Source organism: Dunckerocampus dactyliophorus, chromosome 11 (assembly GCF_027744805.1).
Source record: "Dunckerocampus dactyliophorus isolate RoL2022-P2 chromosome 11, RoL_Ddac_1.1, whole genome shotgun sequence".
Classification (NCBI taxonomy): Eukaryota; Metazoa; Chordata; class Actinopteri; order Syngnathiformes; family Syngnathidae; genus Dunckerocampus; species Dunckerocampus dactyliophorus.
Window position 1 is genome coordinate 19,341,060 of NC_072829.1, and position 21,108 is coordinate 19,362,167.

The 21,108-nt window shown below is 40.1% G+C and overlaps 1 protein-coding gene across 1 annotated transcript in view; it reads left to right on the forward strand.

Moving 5' to 3' along the window:
• The window catches only part of tenm1 (teneurin transmembrane protein 1), a 272,088-nt gene that overhangs the window by 218,885 nt on the left and 32,095 nt on the right, over positions 1 to 21,108 (forward strand). Inside the window, exons 23-25 of the mRNA XM_054791581.1 lie at positions 7,470 to 7,624; positions 16,240 to 16,323; positions 20,059 to 20,253. Of these exons, the coding sequence (XP_054647556.1) occupies positions 7,470 to 7,624; positions 16,240 to 16,323; positions 20,059 to 20,253 (434 nt within the window). The remainder of the gene's footprint in view (positions 1 to 7,469; positions 7,625 to 16,239; positions 16,324 to 20,058; positions 20,254 to 21,108) is intronic.

Consider the following 21,108-nt stretch of genomic DNA (forward strand, 5'->3'; position numbering starts at 1 on the left):
CTACTAATTTAATTTCTACGATGTTAGTGTGGCGAGGGACAACTGCATTTACTTGGGATCGGATTAATATCATTTGTAGGATAGCCACCTCTGATACCAACCCCAATAGTACACGGAAATGTAGCAGAGTCTACTATGTTTTCCAACTTTAAATATGGTCACTCACATGAGTCCAGTAGTGAAAGGGACCATGTTTGTGAATTCACTTGTCAGTAACATTTTGTAGAGAGGCACCGTGGGGCATAATCAACTATAGCTAGCATCATTTAGATGCTGTTATAATATGTCAGTCTATGTAATTAACACCCGCTGAGCCGAGGGACATTAGAGGGCGGGCTGAATGATGAACTAGTACAGTTGAGACACTGCAAAAATATTGAGTCCCTGCTGTTTTACAATGTTGTGAAATGTTGGGAAATTATTGTAAAGTTGCAATTAGGAGCTATTTAGATTTGTACTGTATTATTTGCAGACACAAATGGATCTTATTTTATATTTATGGTGCCTTAAGTATATCCTTGTCACACAACAAAGGCTTAGACATCATAGAGGGCACAGTAATAAAATTAAGTCAATGCATCAGTAAATTAAATGTCACTTTATACGTAGAATAATGTGGCCTAAAAACTATCAAAACCCCTGATTTACATTTACAAATGACATTCTAGTATTTTGTCCATAAAATTATATTAATTTGTTCCCAACAATGTATTATCTTAAATTGGTAGCGTGTCTCTTGACTGCACTGCTTCCAGTAGTGTACGTGTATGTTAGATGGTCTTGTCCAAGCAGATTTTAGCTTCCATGTGTTGCCATGTCAATGTAATCTGAACAGAGCCTTCAGAATCGGGAGTGCTGGCCCATGTCACTGAAACACTATTAGCAATGGGGCTGTTTCTTTAACCAAACAGATTTCAGATTTGCCTCACTGGGCCACCTAGCTGGCTTACAATAATGGCAGCATTTTTCTGTCCTCTGATTGGTTGATCAGAGCAATACTGTTTTGACAAGCCAAGTTATACCCACAGTGGCTAAAGGAGGGGGAAAATTGGCATCTTTGGTGAGTAGATGTATTTAATTATTATTATTATTATTATTACTGTTATTAAATGAAATGTTTTTGTCTTGTTTTTAGATACATATTGATTCTGTAGAGGTTTGTAGTTATCACCGAGTCGTTCTATTTGCACCAAATTTACAAGCACTGCCGATCACCGGTGGAAGTTCCTAAGTTTGAATCCCAGTCAGGGTAAATGATAACATACGGCGATGCAGTCGTTCCTTGCTACACAGCGGTTCAAACATGGCTCCCTCGCTCTATTGCGTTTTTTCAAAAAGTAAAGACTCTAACTAATAAATGATAGCTGTTTCATGGTTGACTATGGCCTAATATTAGTAAAAAACTATTGAAAGACAAGTCATATGTAGTATTCTAGTCACTACTAGGCTTCAGTAATGTGAAATGATGAGACATTACCTGCATTAGCCATGGATGAAGAGTCTGACATGACAGTAAAAAAACTAGTTAGCTCGGTAGATTGCTACAGTGTTGTTAAGTGGCGACCGTCTCCTGTGTCGCTTCAGAGATCTCGTAGCATGCGCGCAAACAGTGTGCAATGTGATGAAAACAAAGCTAGCAGTATAGCTAGCAGTCTTGTAGGGCCGCACGGTGGTCAAGTGGTTAGCAGTGGCCACACAGTCAGGAGATTGGGAAGATCTGGGCTCGAATCTCCGTTGGGCATCTCTGTGTGGAGTTTGCATGTTCTCCGGGTATTCCGGTTTACTCCCACATTCCAAAAACATGCATGTTAGGTTAATTGGCAACTCTAATTTGAGCGTGAATGGTTGTTTGTCTATATGTGCCCTGCGATTGGCTGGCGACCAGTCCAGGGTGTACCCCGCCTCTCACCCGAAGTCAACTGGGATAATTCAACCCTATTTCGGATAAGCGGCATAGAAAACGGATGGATGGCTGTCCTGTATGTCAATCAATGTCAATCTTTTTTTTAATGATTGACCCACATGACGTTCGAGATACCACAACAACAAGGAACTTTCCAAATGCTAACAGTGAGTTATTATATTACTTCTTATTATCGCTGATCATGTCTACTATATTACATAATACCAGTATAAAGGTGACATTAGGGGTGTCTACAGGGCTCTAATAATGTAAAAAAAAAAACATTTTTAGAAGGTCCTAAATGTTTTCTATGCTCTAACTATGTAAATATTCCATTTATTAATATTGAATCCTACTAAGTAATCGCGATAAACAAGGGACAACTGTATATACTGTTATTATTATTATAATTATTCTTTTTAACAATGCTGGTCCTCACAGCATCTGCCGAGAAAAACTCCCCGCTGTAGGCCCAGATACCAAATGGAGCGCCCGCCACTGTATTTCTCCATATGGCTGTTGGCCCCCAACGCTGCCAAAGTGACTGTGTCAAATTTAACTTTAACAGGACTAAGCTTTATTTGATGTATTTCATTTTGTACATCTTGGTCTCATTGTGAGATGTCCAACCATCGTTTTTGAGCTACAATTGGTTACGATCTACTGTATAGACTGAGACAGCCAAAACTGTACAGCCTATACCAGGCTAAAGCTTCATTCACGTAAGTTGTAACGCACAGGTGAATGCAAACCATGTAACGTGCAGTGCACTCCAAGTCATACCCAGGCAGAGACAGCAAAGGTGTTATTGTGTTTATATATATCTATTGGTCGCTGATTTATCTATAGCGCTCTAGCGTGCATGTAGGGCAACTGGATGAAAGTTTCCAGGTACAAATGCATTTCTCCTTCATTATTACATCCTTTAAATAGGTTTCCTTTGGGATTATTTTGCACGTAGATGGTTGTTTCAGTGGGTGACAGCCTGACAAATGATTTTCAGAATTGCACTTGCATTGTGTTTGCTGTTTTTCTGTCAAGATGCAAAGACTGAAAGTTGAAGGGAAACATCAGGGATGTCACCGTTAACCCTGTTCTTTTTTTAAAGCTCAGTCAGTGTTCATCGCACACACACACATCTTTATTTCACTGCATGCTGGAAGGGCTGTTTACAGTTACTGCAATGCAATATGCATAATGTACATCATATTTTATAATTAGTCGTTCTGCCTTCATCTCATATCTCACCTTTCACACGTTCATTCTGCTTGCTTGATAATCCCTCGTGGCTCCCTCTCGGCAAATAGCTGTAATCAACACAAGACCCCTCTCCATGGCATCCATCCGATTAGATTGCATTGCGATGCCACGGGGGAACGTTAGAACTGATATTCTTTCTACAAGGACATTGAAAAAAAAGAAATGTCTGGATTGAGGGTGATTTGCCCATAATGCTTAATTGAAGCCATTCCTCATCCCATCTTTTTGTCTCATCACCACCTCTTGCCTCTTTCCCTCTCTCTCTTTGTCATTGGCTACATTTCCCCACCTTAATCGGAGATGTTTTACCAAGGTCAGCGTGACTCATGCTGATCCGCTTCTCTTTGATGATAGTTCCAATTTTTAGCCAAATGTCCGTCTCCCTCTTGAGTTGAGATGTATTTCAATTATTTCTGCTGCCAGCCTCTAAACATCAGCATCAGGTCTGCCAGGTCTGCCCATGGAGACATGGCAACTCTTTTGAAGTCTTGTGATTATCCGTGGACTGTGAGGAGGGGCTGTGAATTCCTTTCACACAGCTTTACCCACAACAGAAGGAAATCCCCTCAGTATGGGCTAATCTGTGGTGGTTTTGATGATAAACGTGCCAGCAACGCAGACACACTCTTTACAGACAGAGAAATAATCATTGATGATTCTGAATTTATTGTTGATTGGGGTGTGAATTTATCAAAAGCCGCAAACAAAGACATGAGAGGGAATTTATTGTATGCCATGCGGAAAAGAAGACAAGTAATATACAGAGACAGGGAGGAAGGGAGGTACTGAGATATTGAGAGGGAGTCCTGGCTGCCTTGTCATGTCCTTGTGCAGGATTTATGAGCTCTAAAATCAGGGACAGTTTTAGGCAGAAGTGCAGGGTAGGGGAATGTGGGGAAAGTGAAAGCAAATGTATGAAAAGATGGCAATGCAGCGGGGAGAATGTGCAGAGATGTAGACGTGAGCAGGCTCGGGCTGTGCACAGGGTTCAGATGTCTCTCTTACATAATGCCAGGTGACAGGTAAAGAAACGGCACAGCCAGTAGGAATGAAAGAAAGAGGGACAAAAGGTCCAAAAAGAGGAAAGCAGAACCGAGACATTATTGAAAAGTCAAAGGCCGCTGATTTGATACACTTGTGAGTGATAGAAAAACAAAAGACAACAAAAGAAGGTGGAGAAGAAGACGCGTATGGAAGCAGATTGGGTTAGGGTGTTTTGGGGGGGGTGAGGCTATTACCAGCAGGAAGGGTGTTGCTGGTGTGTGGGTGGTGTAATATGTCTGTGTCGGAGGGAAGATGAAGAGGCCAGCAGGGAGAGCGCTGCAGTTCACCTCCTAGCCTCTGAGGGAAACACACTGACCCTGGCCCTCCCAGCCCCCCTCCCCTCTCCACCTGCACAATTTATGACCCGCATGGTTGGTCCAGGGTTGCGAGTTTGAGGACACATTTGTGCACGCACATGTTGAATGAAATGTTTAGAATGCTATTGTATGTCAAGGAGAATGAGACCTCAAGGGAGAAGAACAAATGATTTCCATCACCGCTCTGTGGGAAAGTAAGCGCTGCATAATCACCAATGACAAGGTTTGAAAAGGAAGATTGATGGAAAGAAAAGTGTTGTGATAATAGGACAGATGACTGAATGGAGATGTAGCTGCAGTTTTGCACTATGCTTTGTACTGTGCAAGGGTTTCACAGTGCCGAGGTGATCAGATTGGGTCTTCTAATTAAACCCCTTTCTGACAAGGATGTACTGTTTTTGGGTGTCTGTGTTTGCAGGATGACACACAAGATTATTGAGCAACATCCACAAAACAAGTACAGTGGAACCTTGGTTAGCATCATTAATCTGTTCCAGAAGGTAACGTCGGAAACGTACTCTTAATCGAATCTGTTTTTCCTGTAACGAGTAATGTAAATCCAATTAATCCATTCCAGACAGCCGAAAATGTTAATGTCTTTTTTTTATAGCTTTACATGCAGAAAACAATTCAAAATGCATATAAATTATGAATTAATGGTATAAATGAGCATTTAACATCAGTTTGAAGACGCTGGTCATTGACAAAGATGGCGACGTGGCAGCGAGACCCATGGTGACACCTTCCTTTGTGTTTTGCCATGAGTGATTTCTTGAATATAAGCATGGATATAAAACGATAAAACATTGTTGGAAGTTTTTGGCGGTGTTTTAATAGCGGGCTTTGTAGGCAAAATAGGTGTGTACCTTTATGTGCAAGCTGCCTCTTTTTTACCTGTTTTTATCTGTTAAGAACGCACCGAAAAGAGAAAGACGTGTGTTCATGTCTTACATAAGGATTGTGGATGATGGGCAACATTCCAAAAAAGGTGCAGTTTTCCTTTAAGCCAAGGTCGGTAATGAAATGCTATTGAACAATTCCTATGAAATGTAGACGCGTGTCATGGAACATAGATTGTGGTTGACCGCTTCCGACACTAAAGGAAACGTAAAAATGCACTGAACATAAAGAATGTAGCATTATTCAATTATAGTTTGCTTCTATCAGTGCGTTTTACTAATTTAAACAAGACTTTTATTGATATCTTGATATAGGTTTGGGTTAATTGTTATCGTGCTTTATTTGAATGTACACAATTTAAACAGGGTCTGTTGTGATTCTTATTTACTCAACTTTTAACATAGTTAAATTAAATCAATAATATTGCGTGCGATCTGTTGCCTCAATTTTATTGAGTAGTAATGGTGTATCTTTTTTTACTGTGTTTACATTTGTGACTTGTGCACATTTTGTTGGAGTTTGGTCTCAGTAAATGTTTTGGATGCAGCAAAATGCGTTTTGTGCACAATGAGGTGTCATAATTCGGAAATCACGGCAGCTGAAACGTGTTCCACGGTTTTGTATTATTTATTTCATCGTCTTTGTGACACACTTTTGCATGCCACTAAATGACGATGCGCTAACGGGCTGAAATTTATATTTCAGACCCGAAGAAAACATTCAACACTGTTTCCCCTGTTTATTGAATGTGTTTGCAGTATATTTTTATTTGGTCAGAGCTGCAAATCACTGTAGTATGTGCATCATGCACCACTCTGGTACCCCTTTAAGGAGAATCACCTGAATATGAGCCCAGCAATACCATCCCTACTGTCAAACATTCTGCTTTGGGGCTGTTTCTCTGCCAATGGTCCCTCCTGAGACGTGTGCGACCCTGGTGACCAACTACAGGAAACCTTTATGTGATGTTATATTTTTCTGTTTTTTGGGTTGTTTTTTTACATTCCATCAATAAACAGTGTTGAAACACAGTGTGAATTTACTGTGGACGTCCGGTGTGGCTTCCAGAAAGAGCGTAAGGGTTCATATTTAGTATGGTACATTATCTTTTTTATAGCACATTGTTTTGCCCCTTTAATTCTGTAATTGATCAGAGCTGAGTTGAATTTACAGTACGTACGCAAGTCCTGTGAGGCGTAAGTGTGATGAAACACTTGCCATATCTTAGTGATAAACCATGAAGCAAATGTATTTTTAAATGGCTCAGCAAAGGGTGGCATCCATTGGCGATGGCAGCGAGGAACTCTAAAATATGGCTGATTGTCATTGATGTTGAGTGAAAGCAATCACGGCAAAGGGGCAGAATGAGAGGTGAGGGTTGAGTCGTGGAATATTGCTGAGGAGTTGAGTCAAAGGGCCCATTTTCTGTATGAAGATGAGATGGGGATGAAGGTCGCTCCTCATCCATAACAGATGATTCATAGTCTGCCCTGACCTTTTAATACCTTGACTTGCCCGTCTCCCTCGCTTCATGCTGCAGAGCCTCACTGCAAGGAGAGTTCAAGTGTATGCATCTCATAGCAACCACACACAAACACGCACACACACTGTGTTTTTATAGGCGATGTGCAAATACGAGCAGGGGAGAGGCACATGTGTGCAGGTTTCGTGGGTGAACATTTCTAATGTACATTTGCAAGCGTCAAATGTCAAAAGTTCACGGCAGCACCCTGCTCGCATCTAATGTGACAAATAAGCTCTTCCTGCAGTTGTATTGTTCTAATCCCTTTAGTGGTCTCTGGGATGGAAATATAATTGCATTTCTGCTGTGCAGTGCTCTTTGATAAGACAGCCGCTAGCTGAGCTGAATGTCTAACTGAATTGAATGCCGCTCCGAAGTCCTGTCCTCTCTTCACTTCACTCCCCTCGCCTCACTCACTCCTCTCCATCGCTCACCTTTTTCTTCTTTTTGCTCTCTTATCCCCACTCCTCGCTGCGTCTGTCGTCTCCAAAGCTAATTTCCCCTCTTTTTCTCACCCACCCAGGTATTGCAGTGGATAAAAGGGGTGTCGTCTACTTTGTTGATGGCACCACCATTCAGAAGATTAACGAGAGAGGTTTGCTTTCCACTGTGATTGGCTCCAACGGACTGATGTCAACGCAACCACTAAGCTGTGATGCACGTATGGATATCAGCCAGGTAAGCTGCTCACGGTGGGACATGTACGAAGGAGTATTAGAACCACCTTGAAAAGAAACTACAAGAATGAAGTGATTATATTACGAGAAAAAGTTTTTTCGAGAATGTTTAATTTTTTGGTGCAAAAAAGCAGTGCCTTTAAAAGAAAAAACTTCAAATATTAAGAGAATAAAGTCATAATAGTACGGTTCTAAACATATATCTATCTGCCACAATGAGGAGTCAAGCCTGGTACACACAAAGATAATTGATACAATGTAGAACCTCATCCCCCCCCTTCTGACCAACGTTGGCAAAGGCCTGAATATCTTAGATGTTAATAAATATGGGAGATACCGTTTTTTTGTTAGGGAGTGAATGGCGAAAATCCGCGAGTTATTGAAACGCCTATAAAAATGTCTATTCTACCCCTCCAAACCCTCCTGCGTCCTTCTCCGATTTCAGATCAATATTTCCAATAAAAGTGACTTGTACTCATTGGATTAGATTCAGGTCAATAACCCTCCCTTCTCTCTTCAAAATGCATCACACACTTATTTTAAATTCTAAAATGTATATGTACTCACCACTAATGAATGGTAATGTAAGATGACCCATGAACGGATAGAATCAGAGTCACAGTGTAGAAGACATATACGGTAGTCCCTCGTTTATCACGGTTAATTGGCTCCAGACCCAACCCTGATAAGTGAATTTCCGCAAAACAGGATTCCTTATTTATAAAGGGAATATTTTTGTTGTTTTAGCATGGAAAATTCTTTTACAGTTGATATCATGAATTTCTCTGTCCCAGGGAAGCTATACACAGAATGAATGTTCTCTCTTTTTTTGGGGGGGAGGGCTATCTCACCGTTATCTATTATGTGTTATCCTGACTATCACTGAAAACATGACATGGAATCCAGGAAGTGAACTACATGTACTGTACTAGATGTAGAATGGATGGGGGGTAGGATTAAATAAGCTTTGCTTCTTCCTACTCCTTTTGGACATGTGGAACTGTCAAAGAATGATTCATGAGATGTATTCCATTGTAACCTTCATGTTCAAATAAACTAAACCAAACCAAACCAATGCTATCCGCAGATATGCCTCGACGTATATGGTTAAAGTTTTGCACATGCATGTTCACACATGCCACAGACAGTGGGCTGTTAGTCAAGGTGACATACACCAGTTCAAGGAAAGTGTATAAATATTGTTTGCAAGTCAGAATCTCCGTCATTCGTTGCCTGTCCCGTGTCTGAATGTGATGATCCGAGCTCGACATCAACTTGTCTGGTACAGTTTTCCTCCACATAGTAGTCTGTCCATTCATTGTGTCCCGTGTCCATTGCCATCAACAAACTTCTAAATACATGTATTAACATTAACAGAGCCCTCTTGACATTAAATAACACCTAATAGTTGATTTTACACAATATCACCCAATACAGTAGACCTAATAACAGAAAATAATACACAAGTAACATTCATGCTCGTGTGTGTTGCTGTACATCTGTTCCGGTGATAAGGGAGGTGAGTGGGGGATAATTCAAACCTGCGATAAAAGCCTGTTGTTCCAGCAATCAAGTCCAATGCTTGTGTGTCTCACTCAACATTACAGTAACATTACTGACACCTAGTGACCAGTGTAGAGTACTACATATCATCGCAGCGTCTTTGAATGCCTTGTATTTATATGTATTTTAGTTCATTTATCCACTTTTATGCTTGAAAATGCTTAATTCAGGCAAAAAATACACAATATTTGCTTAAATATGTATTTTTTTACTAACCAGAATCAGCATTATTTATTAATATTAGGTAACTAATTGATTTAATAAATTACGTTAAATGTTTTAGTGTAATTAATGCATGCGCACCAGAGCAAGCACGCCTCTCTCTTATAACGGCAGACGGGTCAGTCGTCATAAGCACAATGGAGCGTCCTGGGTCAGTCACACAGAGCCTGACACTGTTTTAGAACTTCATTCTGACCTGAACACACACAGCAGTGCAATTCCAACACCATACACAGTGTGTATCTCCAACTCACACACGTCTCTAGTTTGTTCAATAATTCGCATTCTCATTACAAGATCTCAAAATGCATTCAGGGACACCCCGAACATCACAAAAACGGCTTTATAATGTCATACAATACTTCTCAATAAAAGAGGAGAAATATGAGCTTAGGGAAAAACCAAACTTGAAACACTTATGTGCAAGAACAAGGCTGAAAACCCACAGCATTTCAGTATGCGGAATTCAATTACGGAACGGATTGAGCACGGAACTCAAACAATGCACCAAGATGAGCGAATTCAAAAAACAATACAATCAGTTCATGTTTGCTAAATACAAGGCAGAAGATTCTTGAACTTGCTTTATTATGCTTGTCTATTTCTTATTTATGTGCTGTATGTTATACTGATTATTATATCTATTGTTCTGTTACGCTTGTTTGTATTTATTATCATTTATGTATTATTATACTGATTATTATACTAATCGTGAACAAATCTTAATAATTGCATCATCATATTGTTACATGACCTTATTATTATTCTATGTATTAAAAAACACATATGGAATACAGGAAGTGAATAATATGTACTGCACAATATGTGGAACGGATGGGGGGGTAGGATTAAATAACTTTGCTTCTTCCTACTCCTTTTGGACATGCGGAACTATGAAATGAATCATGTGATGTATTCCATTGTAATTTGCAAGCATGTTCAAATAAAGTTAAAGCAAACCAAACCAAACCAAACCAATAAACAGAAAGATGATGAAAAACATGAATTGGATATTCTGATCACTTCGTAAAAGGAGTTTAAGGAGTTTAATGAGTTTGAAGTGCCTCTACACGGAAGTTCAAGGCTGCTAGCGGCAGCGCGTCTGCCCGATAGTCCTCAAAGCAGCACATTCTGGAGCTTCTCTATATAGGGACAGTCGCGTCGGAATGTGCGGCAGCAAATACGCTTCTAATAGCGGAGAAGACAGCAGTGCTGTTCAAGATCCCGCTGTAAATGATGATGATGATGGGCGTGTTCGCGTGAGAGATGAGGAAGAGTATCACGAGTGGATTAGACATTTTCATGAGTTTGTTGGGTATCGTGGAGACAGGAATCTGACAATTTCTGAGCCAGGTGACGTCACAATTTGCAAATTAGATGAGTGATTTTTTTTCCCGTCACAAACTTTGGGTCATACTGATGACTTTTTCTCCTTCCCAGTTGCCTTTATCGCTAACCATTCTCAAGCTACAACCTGTTTGAAATAGTAATATCAAAACTGAATATTTTCTTGAAAAAATGCTCATAACATTGTTTAAAGTGTGATTCAAATGGTATACTACTATTAAAGAGGCTAGTGTTCGACAATTAGTTTTTGTAGACTTGTGTGGTATCTTTTAGCTTGATTGACATATTCAGTTCATTTGGAGCTGTTAATACATACAAATACATATAATCCTGTCCTGTCATTGATCTTTATCTTCATTAAATACAGCAGAAATGGGTATATTTCACACATAGTCGCTAATGGCGATTAATCATGTTTAATTAATTTAAACAGTAAAAATGGGTATATTTCACACATAGTTGCTAATGGTGATTAATCATGATTAATTAATTTAAACAGTAAAAATGGGTATATTTCACACATAGTTGCTAATGGTGATTAATCATGATTAATTAATTTAAACAGTAAAAATGGGTATATTTCACACATAGTTGCTAATGGCGATTAATCATGATTAATTAATTTAAACAGTAAAAATGGGTATATTTCACGCATAGTTGCTAATGGCGATTAATCATGATTAATTAATTTAAACAGTAAAAATTGGTATATTTCACACATAGTTGCTAATGGTGATTAATCATGATTAATTAATTTTAAAAATGATACAGTGAATCCGTGAAATTCTAAGAGCGGAGTAGCAAGGGATTAGTGTATTAATTTCACTTGTATGCAGCAACTATGGTGCGTTCAAGGACCATCGAACAAAGTGCGAAATCTGAACGTTTGATGATGAAACATTATCAGTGAAGCATAAAGACATAAACATGTAAAAACTCAGCTTTTTTTAACAGTGCTACATGCATGCTGTACATTTGACCTTGATTATCATGCATTATAAATGATTTGGACTTAGACAACACATCTCCTATGGGAAAAACAAAGTAAATTAGAGTGGTTCTGTAGCTGTCTGTGTACTACTACACTAATTGAAATCAGATTTTTTGTTGGGTTTAGTTGATAGCCAGAGCTCAGTGTTTTTAACAAATATCGAATGAAATCAAAACATATATATGCTAGCGCTCATTTGCTTTTAAAAATGACAACTTTATTCTTGTAGGTTATGTCTTTTTATCTCCAATGTAACATTTTTTTTTTCCCTTTCCACGTGGCCATCAAGTTTAGATTCAACACAACAGCAGTGTTTGATCCTCACGTGTGCTGTTTGAATGTGAACAAAATTTAGGACACGCTTTATAGTTTGTGTCAAACAATTAAAGGATTTGAATCAGAAAAACAACAGCTCTTTGCTTTTCATTTCCTGCAGTCAGTGACTGTGTGCCAATTTAAATTGCTCAACCTCCCCCAAAGAAACTCTGACTTCATTAAGGTGTGTGTGCGTGCATGCGTGCGAGTGTGTGCGTGTGTGTGTGTGTGTGTGTGTGTGTGTGTGACAGAGTGTCTGGTGAAGACCAAAGGCAACTAATTTGATCAGCCAGCCTTCAGATCACACTGCTGACTTATATCAGGCCTATTAGAGCAGCAGATGAATTATAGATGAAGTGCAGCCTTGCAGTCTTGAACAAACACGCACACACACACACACACACACACATTGGGATGCAAGTGCCTGAGTACGTGCATGACTCTGAGTGTGACTATGTTCAGGCCAGGTGAATCTCCAGAGATGTCATTGCATGTCTTTAAAGAGGCCCGTCCAATCCTCTTGTTAGTCATCATCCTCTGCAGCACATCTGACCGTCATCATCCTCCATCTGTGTTTGCTCTGTAAGCTGCACTGACCTCCAACTGGCACCAGTATTGATGAAAACCTCTGTAGTTACATGGCTTGACAAACACCACCGGGGTAATTTATGCCAACTAAAAAGTACATTTCTGGCATCAGTTTTTCGTGCAAAGTCGCACAGACGTATGAAGAAAAACACAGTTTTGTGAATCATAATACAAAATCACAGGGGTGGCGCGGCCATGCTGTGTTCGAAATGTAATTTTCTCAAGCTTGGCGTGAATTAATCAACCTCAGTTCATACAGTATTGTTGTTTCCCCAGTCAACAATATGCCATTTTCAAGTGAACCTCCTGATCAGGGCTGACAAAATGTTAATATAAAAATCATGATTGTCTGAAATTATAGTAATTGGAAAAAGGTACGGTACAGGCCAAAAGTTTGGACACACCTCCTCATTCAATGTGTTTTCTTTATTTTCATGACTAGATTCTCACTGAAGGCGTCAAAACTTTGAATGAACACATGTGGAATTATGTACTTAACAAAAAAGTGTGAAATAGCTCAAAAAATGTCTCATATTTTAGACATATATTTTGTGTTTTTTTTTTTTTTTTTTGTTAGTGATGCAAACCCTTGGTGTTCTCTCAGTGAGATTCATGAGGTAGCCACCTGAAATGTGTGCCTTGGCAGGGTTCCCTAGTGGAATTTCTGTTAGGTTTTGCAGGACAGGAGCGAGTTCTTCCTGTCCTGCGCCTTTATTTTGGAGAGCTGTACTTCCTGCGTGGTGGCGGAGACAGCCGCTTCATGCCTGGTGGCCGGACAGCTGCGGCCAGTTGTCATTTGCGACTGTTAAAAGGCCAGAGCCGTCGTACGTGCGGCGCTGGTTCATTGCCATTGTCTGTGCTTCCTATGCACCTCGTCGCCTAATCAGTGCTGTTACCTGAACTATCCACTTACCTGGACTACCTGTACTTTTATCACAAAGCTTTTTCTCTGTCGCCTTTTGTTCGCTCCTGCTTTAAACTATTAAAGAACATTTATTTTTGCACTCCATTGCCTCGTCTCTGCACACTGGGGGTCAAGCTTCTGACAGCACCAGCCATACCGTAACAATTTTTTGGTTTATTAATGAGGTTGGGACCATCAGTCGTGTTGTGTGTGTCCAAATATTTGGCCTGTACTGTAGTTTGCTGAAAACATGATGTTGGGTTAATAAAATAAAATGATGGAAAGGAAATTTTGAATCAAACATACATGATTTTACATTTTACATTATTTGGTTTTCGATACTTGAGCTTGGGCTGCAGTGGTTATACAGGCTTATTCATGGGCTAAGTGGAATTACTGTAGACAAACCTTATTGCTAAATTGTCAAAGTGGCAAACTTTCTTCTCCAGACAAGGGCAAACTACGGTCTGCGGGCCATATACGGCCTGGTAAGCTTTTTAATCCGGGAGCACCAGACGTTTTTAAAACTTTAACATTGACACTGTAGCCAGGAATAGGATTTTTAAATGATCGTAAGTCTTGAAGTATCAAAATTATTCCAGCGGTTTCTGAAGCAAGCCGCTGCTATTTGTAGTGGTGTACGGGTCATTATGCTAATCATAGGGACACCGGCTAGAGCCAGTGTGACGGAGAGGGTCAAAGTAGCAAGTTTTCCAGGAAGCGTTCTGAAGAAAAGTGATACAGTCATCCCTTATTTGTTGCTGCTAATTGGTTCCAGACCCGACCGTGATAAGTGAATTTCCACAAGGCAGGATTGCTTATTTATAAATCAATATGTTTTCATAGTTAGAGCATACAAAACCTGTTTACAACATTCTACATATGGTTTTTAACATTGTTAAAGCCCTTTCTGGCCATGAAATAACAACCCTATAGTCACCTCTACACTCGTATTACACAATAAAGTATATATAATCAGAGAAAATTAAGATATAAATTAGACTTGTGTTGCAATAATGTTTTGTGGACATTTGTGGAAGTGACGTCCGGGGTTCAGAGTTGAGTCTTAGCTGGATTACGACCTCAACAGTAGCTTGTGTGATGATGATTATTATTATTATTAATATTATGGTATTATTGCGCCTGTTAATTCAAACCTCCACCTGCAATAAAAGCCTTTGTTCTGGCGATCAAGTCTGGTGCGGATGTTACTAGTGACACCTAGTGACCGGTGTAGAATACAACATTTCAGTTTCTCTTAGAGATGAATAAAATATCTATCTAATTCATTATTTTTTTTTAAGACACAATAGAGTGAGGGCACGATATTTGAACGGGACAACCTTATTTTATAATTTATGGATGGTTTTTACTGTTAGGAAACATAGGAGGCATAGGAACACCAGCTCGAGCCCGTGTGTTGGAGAGGGTTTGAGAAGTAAGTTTTTCAGTCAAAGTTCTGCAAAAAAAGTGCACTCTGAAATACGGGTCATTACGGTAATCATAGGGACAGCAGCTCGAGCCCGTGTTTTTTACTGTTTGCTTTTGTGTTTCACCGTGTTGTTTGTCGCATTTCTGCTGTGTTTTTGCTTGACTGCAAAACATGTCGAGTAAACAAGGAGGGACGTTCAATGTTTTATCATTCATAGTTTACATGGTAAATCCTGCATCCTTTAGTCATGTGTATTCTGGGTGTTCAATTTTGTTGTCTGAGGTGGTCTGTTATTATCTCATTTTTAGCGCGCAGTGATGCAAAACAACCTCCAGATGTTTAAAGTGATCCTGGAATAGAAGGGATCCAGACAAATACAACAGATTGTGTTACACTTTTACGGCTAAAAGTACATAGCCCGGCCACACCTGTGAGATTTTTTTAACCTAATGTGGCCCACGAGTCAAAAGTTTGCCCACTCCTGTTTTATGGTCAGTTGTTATCAATTGAATAGAGATTGACTTCATTGTGATGCAACGTGAACGCGCAAAGTTTTGAGTTTTGTTTGCTCTTCAGACCAGACCGAGTATGCGGTGTTGTTTGCTTGCCATTACTGCAAAGTTCAGTATCATGGGCAGAGATCTGATGCGTGTCCTCTCTTGGCTCAGGACAGGATGAGCCCTGCTTGATTAATTTCTCTACCTATTAAAATGGGATTTCAGACTCAACCTTTTTCTTTTTCATTTGACAGATCGTATAATTGGACATGTCAGTGGCAATTTAACATGATCCATTTATTTACTAATCCATCCCCACAGTCATCAATCACCTCGCTCATCCCTCCAACGTATCGCCACAAACAAGCCTCACTGTTTGGGTTTGTGTTATTGTGTGTGTGTGTGTGTGTGTGCAGAGGATTGTGATGCTGATGATTCCGATGGAGGTTTGTCTGTCTTTGACCCCCACAGTGTTAGCAAGCATGGTGCCCCATTTCAGAAGGCGGCGATCATGGTTATTGGCTGACATTTGGATCAACGCTGAAACGAGCCGTTGTGGCTGTTGAATAAACAGGGGGAAGGCTCCCTGCCTGATGCTGACCTTTGCATGTGCGGGCAGGGCCAGAGGGCCTAATTCTATGTTATGAAGCGGATATTATTCCTATCACCTATAACTGACGCCTGAGGGTCACTGCCACTGCTAAGGCTGCTATTGTCCTGCAAACAAAGACCGTGTGTTCTGTGTGCGTTTGTGCAGGTGCGTCTGGAGTGGCCAACTGACTTGGCCATTAACCCTCTGGACAACTCCCTCTACATCTTGGACAACAACATTGTGTTACAGGTAGGGACACACACAAGTACACTCGCACACAAACAGCCAGCACATTAATTTTGAACCTCCCTTTTATTCACCACCCTGCTTTTTTTGGGAGATATTGATGCTGTTGGCTTCAGAAGCAAAAATGTTTTTTTTTTCTATTCGTTTTCTTCTTCACTTTGTGTTATGTTACAAGTGTTGTTCACTCTCAGTGTAAATGTGTGACAACACGGCAGTTTGCAAGTAATAGTTCTTTCAATTCCGAGGGAATGACACTAGTAACATGACATTAAGTGAAAAATAGCGCTCCCTGTTGAAGATCAAATGCTATGCAGTGTCGCTCCAGAAGCCATTGTTTTGTTTTTGTTGCTACTCACTTTTGATTCAAGCACGTCAACCAAATTTCATACATTTTTTTCAGTGTTTTTTTAAAAAAGTGTTGTTTAAAGAATTATGTCAGATAAGCATATTAAACATGTCAAACACGTTGGCCTCACAGTCAAGAGACTGAGAGTGCGAATCTGCATTTGGGCATTTCTGTCTGGAGTTTGTATGTTCTTCCCGTGCGCGTGTGTGTTTTCACCGGGTACTCCGGCTTTCTCCCACATTCCAAAAACATGTATAGTTATGTCACGTTGACCATTTACAGTGAAACCTTGGTTTTCGTTACTAATGCGTTCCAAAAAGTCAGAAGAAATGTACGAAAAACAAAGCAATTTTTTCCAATTGATCCATTCCAGAGACCCAAAAATATAGAGAATAATTATAGATACTGTACATACAGAAAACAATGAGAAATTAATATGAATGACTTATGGATAAATGAACATTCACAATAACTTTTACCTTAAAATGTATTGAATACTCTTGTTGCTGTATAGAAGACAGCGAGGAGGTGAGAGGGAGGAGTCCATCAGGACTTCTCAACATCTCTGATATTTTGTGATCTCTGTTTTGTCAACACCTTTACCCCTCTCGCAGCGTTATAGTTGACCCTGTACATCCTGGCGAGATCGACCACGTGTACGCCACTTTCGTACTTTGCTACGTATTCTTTCTTGACCTTAATAGCTTTTCTCACCTTCTTTATCAGAGTGCTGGCAATCACTACTTTCTTTGGCCTCATGGCGTGTTATTTAGCAGACGCACTCCATTAAAAAAAAGCTCGGAAAACGAGTCACCGACGCATGGATGTTTGTGGATGCGGGCAAACGGGATAGTTTATTATGTGCAATATTTGGCCGTACAAAAAACGAATTGTACGAAAAGTAGGGCGTGCAGAAACCAAGGAAAGCATTTCACTTGGTTCTCTCTCACTGGTATGACTTACGTTGTATGCAGTTAATTATTGTAATTGTGACAGGCATTGACACTGTTACATCTCTGGCTGTTAAGATTTCCCATAAGCCTGTGCTTATTCATGCTTGCACCTTGCTTCCCCTCTGTGGAGATGTTATATGCGCAGAAAACAGGTTGCCATTGTATTTGGATCAGATTTGTGTTTTTCATCTCAGCATGGACCAAAAAATGATGTTGTGATACTTCAATGTTGAATTTAATGTTATTGAAATGGCAGTTTACTGTTTTATTTGATCTACATACACAATGTTACCACCGGAGTATGCCCAGTGGTTGACTACGACAATGCATATCGAGTTTAAAGCTACCGTGCTGTTTGGTAGCGTGTCTCGTCCTGACGCTTCTGAGGCTTTTGAGGGAGCAACACATCAGAATAGTCTGCTAGTACTGAGGCAGTATTGTTTTGTTGTGGAAAACAGACCACCCCAAACAGAGAGAGTCAGTGCAGTGGAAGACAGCTTTACAAGAAAAAAACAAGCTCTGTGGTCTTTCATGATTCATTTTTATTCCCATTTACCGGTATTGTTTTTAAAAATATATTTATATAAATATAATATTTATGTTTACCACTCAAATGATGTTGTGTGTTTAGCTCCATCTTTAATGTACAGTACCGTACAATGGCAGGACATATTGCTGCAGTACACGTCACGTTCGGTCGCAGTCGTCACTGGCTCAAGCATATCAAGGGAAGTCAGAGTGGAAATGCGACATACATGCACTGTTCTCGCATGTGGAAATCATTCAAATAGGGATTTCAGGAAATGTTATTACTCAGATCATTTAGGGAAAAAAGCTCAAGAAACCAAAATGTACAGAGAAAGATGGCTTCTGAACCTTTATGGCTCGTCAAGTGACGCTGGGTCAGAGCTTGAGTTTTCAGTGACGGGCCGTGTGGTGGTCTAGTGGTTAGCATGTTGTCTGGAGATCGGGAAGACCTGGGTTCGATTCTCCCTTGGGCATTTCTGTGTGGAGTTTGCATGTTCTCCCTGTGCGTGCGTGGGTGTTCTCCGGGTACTCTGTTTTTTTTTTTCCTCCCACATTCCAAAAACATCATGTTAGGTTAATTGGCAACTCTAAATTGTCCATAGGTATGAATGGTTGTTTGTCTATATGTGCCCCGTGATTGGCTGGCGACCAGTCCAGGGTGTACCCCGCCTGTCGCCCGAAGTCGGCTGGGATAGGCTCCAGCATACCCCCGCGACCCTAATGAGGAGAAGCGGCATAGAAAATGGATGGATGACCACCAACAAGCAAAATTTATACTAAATAGAAGTTAAAATATTGTTGACACTCAAAAATGCTCATGAAAATGGGAAATGCAGAAAGAATTGCCTCACAACAAAAACCTATAGATTTGTCATTTCCTCATTTCCACTTTATCTAAATTGTCCAACGTGTAAGTGGCCAATTATTCAATCATCACCATAAATACTGCACCAAGATTACAAAGCCTGCTCTGTTGCATGAATATAAAATGGAAAAGTAACAGGAGAAAAAAGTCTGCACCAGCCGTATTTGAGCCACGACACAAAGCAAACGCAAGACTACAAGAACACACACCTTCACCTGTTTAAAACAAATATTTCTAGAAATAAACCAATGTAATCAGAGCAACACCATGCCATATATAGCCATACCATAGTAGCAAATATGGACCGCTTGTGTCAACTCCTGGCTACTGCGAAGGAACTTAACAGGGCCGTGATCATGCTGTGTTACTGTTTATACACTAAAACCCCATGGAATAACAGCGCAGCAAAGCAATGGACACGTACAAGAATGATGACTTGGTGGAAGAACGCAGATAGACATGTTAGAAGCGTTATTTTCATCTGCGGCATTTATTTATTTATTTATTTTTCTGCTGAATTTATTATGCCTGACGAGGAAGATAAGCTTTCACCGTTTCCGCCTTGTTTTCAACTATTTCATGTCTTTATGCAACACACCATGCACACTCACACAATTGGAGCGAATAATCCCAATGGCAAGAACCATTACCTGCATTCATCTGCCAACCATTGTACAAAGATACTGAGTTTGTATGTGCGTCAAACCGGAAGTGACGCAGCTGCCTCAAGGTCACATGGTTGCAATCCAGTACATCCCAATTGTTGTGTGACAGACAGAGATACAGTACAAATGTGTTATGTTGCTCATTTTACAATTTTTCATAATGGAAATGTTGAAGTTTCTTGCTCATTCTCCACATCCTGAGTTTTTTCTTACAGTTGTGTGAACACACATATTTTAAATAGATTTTTTTTTGTTAAATAGGTGTTTGCATAGGAGTACAAATATATTAATGATTATGTCAATGTAGATTGTATTATTAATATCACTAGATATCACTGCTTCTCATTCGCATGGCTTACACATGGACGTGTTTGTTTTTAGGTATCAGAGACTCTTCAGGTGCGTATTGTTGCCGGCCGCCCCATCCACTGCCAAGTTCCAGGTATTGACCACCATTTGGTGAGTCGAGCTGCGGTTCGGGCCACTCTGGAAGCCGCAAAAGCCATCGCCGTCTCTCATTTGGGCACCCTGTTCATCGCAGAGACAGATGAGAGGCGCATCAACCGCATTCAGCAGGTGAGTTTATCTCAAGACTCCTCAGTCAATTTCAGTTACAACAGTCATGGATTTCAAATGTAGAACACTTCGACGGGTCCTTCATAAAGCATACTCAAATATTTATTTTATAGTCAAGTATTACTCATACGAAGAAGTCCTACAGCTTAAAAACTCAGCCTTTTTATTTCATTTTGAAACTTTCTGCTGTAATTCAGCTTTGCTACAACCTACATCCTAACACTTCATAACATTTGGGCACGAGCGGCAACAAAGATAACCCCCGCCGGTCTCAATCAATAGACCCTCTGTGGTCGGTCAGGATCGAGTCAAGACAGCAACATAAAAAGGCTTCAGGTATCTTTGCAGTGGAAAACAGCTGCCAGGATACATCACACAATAAATATTGCTTTTATTGCATTTCACAACTTTTGAAGTTATATTTTCATCCTATTTGGAGCCACATTTACCTTTTGCATTGTAGCTCCTTCTTCCTCATAGAACATCATCAAAGATATTTAAGGCATGCAACATGTAGAAGTGCTCCCGTGAATGAACCCACCTTATCATGCCGGATTATGAAATTAGATGAAAAATGATGTGCTGCAGTTCTTTCAAACTGGCTGTGATGTGCAGCGCAGGCGGGTGTAGAAATAATTTGATCCAGAAAAAGTAAATTGAGTAGAGAAAATTGTGCCATGACAAACGAGCTGTGCACAGGTAAAATTGACAGTGAACTGACAAATAAAATGATACATAAATTAATTGGTACATTTCATTTTAATGGCTGACAAACACCCCCAGTCCTTTATGAAAGTCACAGTTAAATGTGTGTGCGCAAGCCCCGCTATTTCCTGTGATGAATTTAATAACAGT